We start from the raw sequence: 12,004 nt of genomic DNA, 5'->3' as shown, positions 1-12,004 counted from the left end.
GGCGCCTTCTGTAAGCAAGTAATCACATTAGCCGGCTCCGCCAGCTCCAAAAAAGAATTCCAATTCTCACTCAAACCAGTAGAATCAGCCCACTCCGGGCTAAGGCTTCATAAGGCGTTGAATCCCAGCCGGGAATATCAACGGGCAACTTAAAAGTAGATTTAGATTTTCTAGAAAACATCGTGAAAAAGAAAGAAGAAAAGAAAGAAGAAGCAAAACTATACACACAATTATAACACAAATAATATGCAAACAAAACCACGGACACGCCGAAAACAAACACGAGACAATACGACGCACACAGGTTTCGAAAACGGTTCGTGACGCCAAATGTTCTGCTTGGGTTTTCGGATCAGATAGAACCCGCTCATCAGAGCCTCTCTAACCCAGTCAGAACGTTACCCTCTCCCTAGGGCCCATATATATATATACCACCTAAGGACGGGGAATTCCTAATATATATATATGTATATATACACATACATATATATATACATATATATATACATATACATCTAGACCTCTTACAATACAAGTGGCGGCCTCGCGGTCCCAGACGGACCCAGGACTTCCTACCCAGATGGCAGCCTCAGCCTCGCGGTCCCAGACGGACCCAGGACTTCCTACCCAGACGGCAGCCTCAGCCTCACGGTCCCAAACGGACCCAGGACTTCCTACCCAGACGGCAGCCTCAGCCTCACGGTCCCAGACGGACCCAGGACTTCCTACCCAGACGGCAGCCTCAGCCTCGCGGTCCCAGACGGACCCAGGACTTCCTACCCAGACGGCAGCCTCAGCCTCGCGGTCCCAGACGGACCCAGGACTTCCTACCCAGACGGCAGCCTCAGCCTCGCGGTCCCAGACGGACCCAGGACTTCCTACCCAGACGGCAGCCTCAGCCTCCCGGTCCCAGACGGACCCAGGACTTCCTACCCAGACGGCAGCCTCAGCCTCGCGGTCCCAGACGGACCCAGGACTTCCTACCCAGACGGCAGCCTCAGCACAAGTTCATCCTATGATTACCATAACATACAACAAGGGACTATTTATCAGATCACACAAGAACTGCCAGTTTGAGCACAACCTGTTCTCTGGTTCGAGGGGCTCCTCTCTCCCTTATTCAGTTACCACCTACCTGATCAGGGTTAACATCTGTTCATGTCAAGTCACAGCTGACTAGAAGAATAGGCTACCCTCTTATACAAGAACACGCAGCACATGTTGATTCACTACAAACTGGGTATTTTATTATTCATTACATACGCAATCACATAACATTACTATGTAACACATAACCTGCAAAGAAAAGTGAAAGATTAGGTTGTACACTCTAATAAGAAAGGGGTCGACATCACCTTAGTCGTGTGTAGCCTGCACTCAATGGTCATCTAGGTTCCCTTCTCGTCTGTGCCTCGGCTCGTATTCCCTCTTCCCTTCTCCGAGTCACTGGGACCTCTTCCTCATCGGCTACTCTCTCCTCTCTGGTTATTCCGCCTTCCAGCTTGTCGTCTGTCTTCCCTGGAATAAGTAGTAGCTTTACTGCTAACGGCTAGATGCCGCCTACGGGCTGAAGTAAGTGCACCGTATCTGCCTCAGACTTTTACTAATATAGAGGTGCATTTCCTCATGGAAAATTCTGGCCCGTAACCTGCCGCCCACCAAATTCTTGTACCTCCCCGTACCAAGGACACGTTCCCAGCCGGCCGGCCTGATGTAGTGTCTTCGGCATGAAGAAAAATACAATCCTTCGATAAGGGCTGGCCTGAACCGGTTCTCTCCAAGCGAATAACACCTCATAACTAAAACATCACCCTTAACCTAGAAGCATCTCAAGCTGCCGGAGCAGAAAGAAAGATGGAGTCTCTCCCGTTTGAGGCCTACCAGGCCTGCATTCAGCACGGCTCCATGAAATACCCTCACTACAGGACAGGTTATCCCTAATACTAACGAATCTATCCCCTAGGATATGTGTGCAAGCCCTGATCTATGGGGAAGAACACAGGATCATGTCGAAGTGCCTAGTAAATAGGCTCCATTCACTACTCTAACCCTTAGACTTGGATGGTAAGAGACTGAAGTCACAAAAAATCACCCGTCAACACAATAGGGCCGGGAAAATCAAGCAGTACAGGGCCGCTGTTTCTCCGTTGTCCATCAGGGCTCGGATGTCATCGGTAGCAGCGATGAGTGCGGTCTCGGTGCTGTGGTTGGCTCGGAAGCCCGACTGTGAGGGGTCGAGGGATCCATTCGTCTCGAGGAAGGCGGCCAGCTGCTTGTTGACGGTCTTCTCGATGACTTTGGCTGGGAACGGGAGGAGCGAGATGGGGCGGTAATTCTTGAGTTCGGAGGGGTCCGCTGTAGGTTTCTTGAGTAGAGCGCTGAGTTCGGCGTGCTTCCAGCTCTCCGGGAAGGTGGCGGTGTCGAAGGAGGTGTTGATGATGTTCCGCAGGTGGGGAGCGATGACAGCGTCGGCCTTGTTGAAGACGTGGTGAGGGCAGGGGTCGATTGGAGATCCGGAGTGGATGGAGTTCATCATGCGGACGGTGTCTTCCGTGCTGATCGGAGTCCAGGCGCGGAGGGTGGTGGTGGGGGGCGGTGGTTCGGTCGTGGCGGGCGTCGGTTGTGTGCTGAAGCTGTTGTGTATGTCCGCGATCTTGTTGTGGAAGTAGGAGGCGAGGGAGTTGCAGAGGTCTTGCGATGGGGTGATGTCGTTGTTTCCGGCGTTGGGGTTGGAGAGCTCTTTGACGATGTTGAAGAGTTCCTTGCAGTTGTGTGCGTTGTTGTCCAGCCGGTCCTTGAATGCAGTTTTCTTAGTGGCGCGGATCAGTTGGTGGTGCTTCCGGGTGGCAAGCTTGAGGGCGGTAATGTTGTCTGGTGTTGGTTCCCCTCTCCAGGCTTTCTCGAGGGCTCGGCAGTTCTTCTTGGAGCTCTTGAGTTCGTCGGTGAACCAAGGGGCCTTCTTGCTGCCGGGTCTGCTAGGCGGTGTCCTTGGAGGGGCGAGTTCGTCCGCGCAGTTGCTGATCCACTTCGTGAGGTTGTCGGCGGCCTGGCTGGGGTTTGCTGAGCTGGCGGGAGGGTGCTGGCTCAGGGAAGCGGCGAGTTGGTCAGCTGTGATCTTGTGCCAGCTTCTTCGGGCAACCGGTTGCTGGTGGTGGTGGATCGTCGTTCTTCTGAAGTTGAAGTGGATGCAGCTGTGGTCCGTCCAGTGGAGTCTAGTGGCGTGGCTGAAGGCGATGTCTTTGCTGCACGAGAAGACGGCGTCGAGTGTGTGTCCGGCGAGGTGGGTGGGGGTGGACACCAGCTGCTTGAGTCCGAGGTTGGCGAGGTTGTCGAGCAGGGTGATGGTGTTGCGGTCGTTGTTGTTCTCCAGGTGGAAGTTGATGTCCCCCAGGAGGATGTAGTCAGCGGAGGGGAGGGCATGCGGGCTGACGAAGTCGGCGATGTCCTCGCTGAATTGTGTGCGTGGTCCCGGGGGTCGGTAGATCAGGGTGCCTCTGAGGGTGGTCTTCGGGTCGGTACGGATGTGGAAGTGTAGGTGTTCGGCGGTTGTCAGGGTGTCGTCGATGTTGGTCGTGATGTGGATGGTGTCCCTGTGGATGATGGCGATGCCTCCTCCCAACTGGTTGGCGGAGCGGTCCCTCCGGGTGATCTTGTAGCCCTCTGGGATGGCGATGGCGATGTCGGGCGCTGAAGAGGCGTTCATCCAGGTTTCCGTGAGGAAGGCGACGTCAGGAGATGTGGTGTCGAGGAGGTTCCAAAGTTCAACGGCGTGCCTGTGGACGGAGCGGGTGTTGAGCAGGATGCACTTGAGGTGGTTGCTGCTGGTGTTCGGCTTAGTGGTTGCAGGTGTGGGGCAGGTCTGGATGCAGGTGAACTTGCAGGCGTGGCAGCTGAAAGGTCCGTGGGTGTGCTTCGGGGTGGCTCGGTAACATCCAGGGATGCCGCCGGTGTTGAGTGCGCTGAGTTCGGTGGCGTTGTAGGACAATCGGGTCGTCTTCCGTCTGTGGGGGCCAGGGGTCCTGGCACTGGGCGCGGTCCAGGCGCGGACGGGCGCAGACGGGCTTACCTTTGGCGCGCCTTCGGCGCACAATCGGCGCGCCCGCTGCGCGTGACCGCTGCGCGTGACCGCTGCGCGTTCCCACGGTCGCCATATATGGCGAAGTGCGAGGGAGGGCGGAGCAGCTGGGAGGCGGGAGCGGGGAGGTTACAGAAGAAAAAGGGGCGTGGTCATACAGTGTTCTCCAGGCCAGATATGTCCTACTTCCTGGGCCAGCATTGCCAAGATGCACAGTACAACTACGTTTACTGCATATGCATACCTCGACCATCGCCTTCTGTGCACATCTGTTACAAATTGTTAATCAGTAGTTCAATGTCTCAGTGACGTGACACCTGGAAGAAGACCTCAAAACACAAACAATAACGGATGGATGGATGTGAAGTCTATCTCAATTTGGTACTTTGTCCCACCTGTAGGAGTTGAATTCTTGTATTAGTTAGGACTCGATGGTACACAGGGGGGCTCACCTGGTACCATCGACAGTCTGTGAGGCATGAACTACAAGAAAGAATATCCTGCTTTGCACGAACATGTTTTGTTCCAGATCATGGCACTCCATGTTCAGTTTCCGAGTATGATATAAACGTTTATTATTTATAATCCTTTTTCCAGGCACTGCTTTCATTCCAGGATGTCGTTGACCGTTTCTCACAAGAAGAGCAGGAGCTTTTGCACAACTGGCAGGAGGATCTCCATGCAAATCTAATGAAGAAAATGCACCAGGTCGTGATGGCAATGGGTATAGTAACATTGCATTCCTTTTCCAAACTTTGCACGTTCTACAAACTAATGGATAGTTTAGGGTTCTCACAATACATTTTGAAATGTTATTTGAGTCGTCCATCACTATGTGTATGGCCATTGAGCATTTATTTTTTTAATCATTTAATACCTTTTATTATCGTTGTAAAAGTGAATTGAACTACCTTATGATGTTATGGCAAGACCGTTGTATACAAAAAGAAAAAATAACAAACTGAGCGTGCCTTTAACCATTAACACATAGCAAATACTGAAATCAGCATATTGCATACTTCTATACAGATCTCCATTCCTACTTCTCTACATTATAGCAAATTGACAAATAAAGATTTTACCACTAGCACATTGAGGTGGCCACGGGTGTGTCTCATCGGGGGTATGCTAGATTTCTGGATTGGCCCTTCCATGTGTCGAGGCAATCCTGTAGCTTTTTTTTTCCCGTTTCCATGCTTATTTGCCAGGGTAAGACTTAGGAAAAAAGCCCAGCTAACTGAGTATTTGGCTCCAGACTACGTTTTGTGCAGCAACTTCAGAATTCCTGGTACAGTCATTGCTTCAAGGACAGCCGGAGGTGAGAAATATAGATGCCTTTTATGGGGAGCAGTAACAGTGGGAAAGAGTAACAGGGTACCGTCCAGTGGGGTGGCCAGTAATCTTCCCAGGATACAGTAAGGATTCTAGGATTCTACTTCAGAAGATTGTTAAAAGCAAAAGCCACGTCGTTGTATTGCTGGTCTATTGAAATACATAAATAGTTCTCTTTGGAGGTTACACTTTTTAATGTGATCTTGTTCAGTGATCTTTTACTGGATTACAGAGCATGATACACAGCAGAGGATGAGAGAGGACCATGCAGCCTGTTGTCTTCCTGCATCTGAAAAGAATACTTTCTTGGAAGAGACCAGCCAGAAGAGGCCTTTGATGTAGAGCCAGTCTCCACTTCCTACACTCTTGGAAGAGGAGGTTGGGAGAACCTATTGCCTGGTGGACCTTTTAATCTTTGGAAATATGGGCGAGCAGTGCCCACTTAACCCTTTCATGCCAGGAAAAGTATTTGAAATTAGCTTCTATATCTAACAGAAGCCAGTGAATTGTATTCTGGATATTAGCGACAAGAATAAATATTGCAAGCTCTAACAGTATAGCCCAGCATTTTTTAGACATTCTGTAGTGGAGGTGGGAGCTGGAACAGGAGCACAAAAGGCTTTTGAGTAGTTCAGTTTAGATTTGGCCCAGGAGCCCTCTTCCACTGCATCAAAACCTTGTGTCATATATGAGAGCAATATGGTAAAGTGCAGTGTAAAGCCTTAGTATTTTACAAGCAGGATCACACACAATATACAGATTAGTTCTTCTGCTCACTGCTAAGGGTTCTTTTGTAACCATGGAAATGTCCTCTAAGGAACTTTTCACAATTCTACTATCTACAATGGATGTCCTTCTTAAGTGCTTCTGGTTTTGATTAGGACACGGATTCCCTTACAGATCTCTTGCTCTTCAAGACACTGCTGCACAGTCACCCCTTCTCCCAAACATTCCCTTCTCCTTTGTTGTCATACTACTCACCCCTTTCAGGTATTGCCCTGAGAATTTGTAACACACTACCCCCTAAAATCAGAATGAACCCCTCAACTGCTTAATTCAAGAAAGAAGTTATTAGGATAAGGATGAACACATTTCTGCTGTAGAATGCTTGAACTATATCCAGGATAAGATTTATCCCTTAGTCTGCACGCATGCTTATTTCTCGCAGCCTATTTTCTCTTATTTGCGTTGTTGCCCGCCTGGGACCTGAGGTGTTCTCTCTGGGGATTCTCCCATACCATATCCCATCGTTAATGATGCTGTTTTTGAAAATGAATTGCAGAGGTGCACCACATTTACATCATTACAGAGATTCAAAAATGTTTTTGAATAGTTCCACAATAAATGTAAACCTTCTCTTTAAAATGCTTCACATGTACACAGCGAACAAAAAGCTGATGCATTTTGTCCATATACAAATGGACTTCTGCTGGGCTGTGATGTAATAGATATATAAAAAATATAAAAAACAAATATAGTCAGCATTGACTGTTTAAATGACCCGGTAATACTGGCTACTGGTTTTCTTCATCTCTGTCTGCGGGCCGAAAAGCGTAGGATCGGTTTCCTTGCTCGGCACCTATTGCGGTAAGTCTTTTCCCAATACCATATCAGCCAGGCGGGTGGTTCGGTAATTCCCCAAATGGGTGTGGGGGCTCCTTTTCTTGACTCCATGCAGGGAGTTGGGTGGATGTGACAACGCTTCCAAGTGGGGGTCCAGCTTTCTTTTCAGCCATGATTTTGGTGTAGAGGTATGGCTAGGGGCCAATCACTATGCCCTGCGCATATGTACACGTAATGCACATTTTTTACACTCAGTGATCATTTCCTTATCATTCTCTTAGGATGGGGAGATGTGATTAGAGGTCATGTTTTATTGACTCATGGTACACATGCTCGTCGAGTCCAGTACTTTCATTTTTGGGACCCTGAATTTCCAATAAAATTGCTGGATACCCACTTGTGGCCATTGATTGTGCATTTAGAAAATGTATGAGACATGTCCTCTCAACGGGTTGTCTTGAAACTTTCAGATCTTGGCGTTTTGTGTATTGGTCCCTGGTGGGTCATCAGGCTTTAGGTTGATACCCATAAGGATGTATACATACGAAGGTTATAAACGGGTACAATACATGGACATATTAAGGTCCAGGCTGCATTTGCTTGGATGTGTCATCATGTACACTACGATTAGACTCCTTGTTCTTGAACTTCTAGGTTCTTGGTTATGGGCAGATTAGCCCACTCTCTTCTACTTGGTTAAAACAGAGTAAAAGATGCGTATGGGTAAGGACTAATAAATGGAGTGGAGGATTCTATTTTTATGATACTGTGATAGGTACTATTAGATGCTCACCTCCTATAAACTTTTCCTAGCCACGATAAATGCCTTATCTTCTGCTATTCTTTTGTAAAATGGAAGGGGAGGCATGGTCAGGGTTGTGACCTACTGTCGTGCCATTTTTTCTTACATACCAGATGGAATATTTCAGGAAGACTTACGAATAATATGTTGATTTTGTGAGAATGATTACTCAATTGAATTCCCTACTAGTATTGTAGTATGTACATAAACCTGTCCTCCTTTCCCCGATTCGTCATTTCTGTTGCCCCCTTTTTCCATCATGTCTCTTTTAAGGGTTCGGATTTTGAATTCCCTACTTCTATTATGGTATGCATATAAATCTGTCCTTCTTTTTTCAACTCTTCATTTTTATCCCCTTCTTCTATCATCCTCTTCAAGGGGGTGGATTTTAGGAGCTTCAATTTGAAATTTTTCCTCATTGGTTTACATGAATGTATGATGGGATATTAAATAAATTGGGTGACATTCCCCTCAAATGTATGACTCTAATTATTATACTCAGAGACACCCTATATACGAAGTAACAATTCCAGGATGTATTTTAGCAGAGGAACCGATACCTACAGCTTTTAGTATATGTAGGTTTGTTTTTATTTTATTAGTATTGTTATTGTGTTTTTGTCATTTTCATTGTTCTCTTTCCTGTGGGATATTATATTCATGTTCTTGAATAATTTATTGGTTCACGTTTTGTTGCTTTGTGACTATTTAGTTTTTTAGATTGTTTGTGTCTATGTGTAATGTAATTGCTGTCTTTAGTTTATATATAGACCTCAGAGGAGCCCGGAAAGGGGTCCTGACTACCCTGAGACCCACCCTCGAAGTATCGTAGCCGGGCACTGGCGGGAGACTCCCCAGGGGGAGGAATCTCGTATCTAGGATCGTACTTCTGGCACCACACGACACAGAGTGTCCACACCGTGTGTTCTTAGAAATCAATCTTTATCAAGTAGGTTATCACTGCAAATATGTACAAGGAGAGCACGGGCTCAATGAGTCTCGGAAGGGGTAGGGGGTAGCGGGACAGTCTCTGGCAAAGGTTCAAGGCAGGGACGTATCCGGCGCACAGCTCACAATCTTCGAGCTGGGGGATACGTTGTTGTAGTCGGGGTCCGGCGGGACCGTGAGAGTCTGTCGGAGCCGCGAGTCACTCAGCGGGCTCAGGTACAAGTTCGGAGGTCTTACGATCTTCAAGGAGCCGCGAGTCACTCAGCAGGCTCAGGTACAAGTTCGGAGGTCTTACGATCTTCAAGGAGCCGCGAGTCACTCAGCAGGCTCAGGTACAAGTTCGGAGGTCTTACGATCTTCAGGGAGCCGCGAGTCACTCAGCAGGGCTCAGGAGGGTCCAAGTTCCAGGAGCCGCGACCACGTCGGCAGGCTCTCGTTGTTCCAGCGTCGAATCTGCCGGACAGACCCAGAGCACCCCTTGTTATAGGTCGACCCCTCTTTGATGTCCGGAGTCTGTGCAGGCAGGGGTCTTGTCACCTGGGGGTCGCTTGTCGGGATTTCCTGTCATTGTCTTTTGATCCTTTCAGGGCCGGGTCGGGAGGAGTCCCAGACACCCAGCAGGCCTGGAGCCAGCCCTCAGGGAGGCCGGAGGGCCGATCGAAACCCATCGTCCCAGGGGAGTTCAGAGGTGCGATAGAAACTGCTCCTCCCTCTCTCATCCCCTGGAAGCGTGATGTCCTCCAGCCGGAGTGGCGCCTCTAGGCCCGGGTCGCGCTGGGGGCCGGGCGGCCATCTTGGTGCATGAAGTGGGCACGCGGGCCCGGGGTGGCCGAAAGGAGAGAGGCCATGGACGGGGATGTCCGGGTCGGGTGCGTGTGTCCTGGTGGGGAGGGTCGGCTGGGCCGTGTGCTTGGGGCTGCAGGTACCAGGTTTCGGTGGTGCGGGGGCACGTAGGGCCATACTACGAGGCCGGGTCCAACAATAATTGTTTATATATGTTTTTAGGTCGAGCCTAGCAGTGCATGCGCTGCTCTGTGAGGCATGCTGGATCTCCTCTATGGACATTAATTACACCCCTCACTCCCCATTAGCTCCTCGGTGTGCCTGTCTACATTCCCTTCCTTTCAGTGGCTAATTGTTGCATTTGTCATTTTGGTGGGTGGTTCCTGTCCCTGGCGATTGGCCCTCTTACAAGTATTATTCCTCCTCTGTCTATTCTGTTTTTGCACTCCTTTTTAGGTCTCGCTGAGCCCAGCGCATGCGCTGACTCGGAGAGACATTTTGTATGTGAGTTTTTTAAGTGCTGCTGGCTGGCCTAGCGCTTGCGTGCACGTGAGCGTGCACGCGCGCAGCCGCCATGCGCTAGGCCAGCCAGCAGCACTCATGAACGCCTTCCTGCGTCATCGCGATCACTTTCGCTTTCACAGCGATCGTGATCGCGATCACTTTCGTGGCCAATACTTGTTTTTTTTTACATTTTCTTTTTGCGCGCGCACAACTCCTGGGCTGTTAATGTACGGCCGTGCGGCGTTAGTTTTACTGCCGCGCGGCCAATGCTTGTTTTTTAATTGCTGTGCATCCTTCCGTGTTGAACTCTTGCGTTATAGCTTCTAGACTCAAAAACACTCCCGATATTCCCGACAACTATCGCAATACCTTACTCCCTCAGGTCTCTAACTAGATGCAGGAATTTTTTATTTAAGCACACAGACTACGAGCAGGTTGCACTGAACAGATAATACTGGAGAAAGAATTGAGCTAGAAGTAATATTGCGCACCGATGCTCATGAAATAATGTACAGTCGGAACAATATGACATGTTCCCATATATGAAAGATTTAAAATATACATTGTAATCACTTTAAAAAATGTAACATTCTTAATTCGAAATATCTGCTTATTGGGGGGGTAGCGTCATATTTTAGATTTCGGATGTTGATTATCGTGAAATACTCTCTTTAAAAATGGCCGCACAGTTTGTTTATTCGTTCTTACGTCCTGACTGTTCCTTCCGTCCACTTTCTTTTCAACACTAGAGCGCTTGTGGATTAATTTGTATTAGAGCAGCCACATTTGTATTTCGGTAAACAAATCAGCGAGGAATGGATATGTTTGTGTTTAATCTGATTTTCTTATCCTGACTGCCGCCCTACGCTATACCATTATCACTCACTCTCAACGCGAGTCGCCTCCATTGCCAATGAGTAATTATGGCCCGGAATCAGGAAAAACAGCTGGGGAGGCTGAATCGTTTGTGGCTGAAAAAGGAGAGACAAGGTATGTTTAAAGCTCCTTCGTCTTTAGAATATAAACTCCCTAATTTATCGAGTTGACACTCACGTTGCATTTCTGTACGGAGTTACTACAACTAAACAACCTTTAACCATACAAGTTAATCTCACCACTCTTTAGTCTTGTGACTGCCCCATTACTATCGGTATCATCTACTGTCCTTCCTCTTCTCTTGTCTCCTGCCCCAGTACCCATATTACAGTGCTTGTTTTCTTTTCTTTATCACATGTCTCTTGCCCCGGTACCCTTTGCTCCGTCGGTTTTATCCACTTCATGCCTCCTCTTCCAGTTCGTCCCTCGGGTCTCCGGTTCCTGTTCCCCTGGCACTGCCTGTTTCACTTATCTCCTGCCCCCACCCAGCCAGTTCCTGGCCAGAGTAATCAAAACAAGGGAGAAACCCATGGCAGTACAACAGTCACAAGACCTTGTTAACCTTACTGTCACCTTCTATGTATACAAGTGGACTTTTTACAGTAATGTGATTCAGGTTTGTTAACTTGCTAACTAAACATCAAAACAGAAATGCAGAAGGCAGCTGAACGGGGTGCCAGCTTACTACATTATAGCCCTTTCTCCGTGACTGGTTTTCGTTTCATTTAACATCAGCCAATCTGGTCTGTCAATCAACTTTCAGTGCGCTATTGGCATAGCCAATAGGTCTCGCTTTTAGGACCTTATAAGTATTATTATAAGTATTTAGTTATGGAGCACAATGTCCTTGGTGCAACAACGTTAACTGTTGCATAGCTAAACACTAATAAGGTCCCCAAGGCGACACCTATTGGCTATGCCAATGCTTGTCCTGTTTCTGACGTGTTTTAGGATTGTCGGCGTCTTTGATGTTCCTCCTCCTCGCATGTTCCTCCTCCTCCCTCCAGCTACAGGGCTATCAGCTGCTTTTCGCCAGTGTCTTCTTTCATGTTTCTGTGCTCCGCAAGTTTATTTGTTGTAAGGCCTTTCACTCTGCCGCACGGAATCCCGCAATGCCAAAC

General features: G+C 48.4%; 1 protein-coding gene across 5 annotated transcripts in view; it reads left to right on the top strand.

Moving 5' to 3' along the window:
* LOC146799886 (uncharacterized) overlaps positions 1–12,004 on the top strand; it is a 461,224-nt gene that overhangs the window by 37,751 nt on the left and 411,469 nt on the right. For all 5 annotated transcript variants that reach the window (XM_085620820.1, XM_085620817.1, XM_085620818.1 and 2 more), the window contains exon 2: positions 4,673–4,799. In XM_085620820.1, the coding sequence (XP_085476946.1) occupies positions 4,673–4,799 (127 nt within the window). The remainder of the gene's footprint in view (positions 1–4,672; positions 4,800–12,004) is intronic.

Source organism: Triturus cristatus, chromosome 8 (genome assembly GCF_964204655.1).
Source record: "Triturus cristatus chromosome 8, aTriCri1.1, whole genome shotgun sequence".
Classification (NCBI taxonomy): Eukaryota; Metazoa; Chordata; class Amphibia; order Caudata; family Salamandridae; genus Triturus; species Triturus cristatus.
The sequence above is the reverse complement of the archived record's forward strand: the minus strand, read 5'-3'. Positions and strand labels throughout refer to the sequence as shown.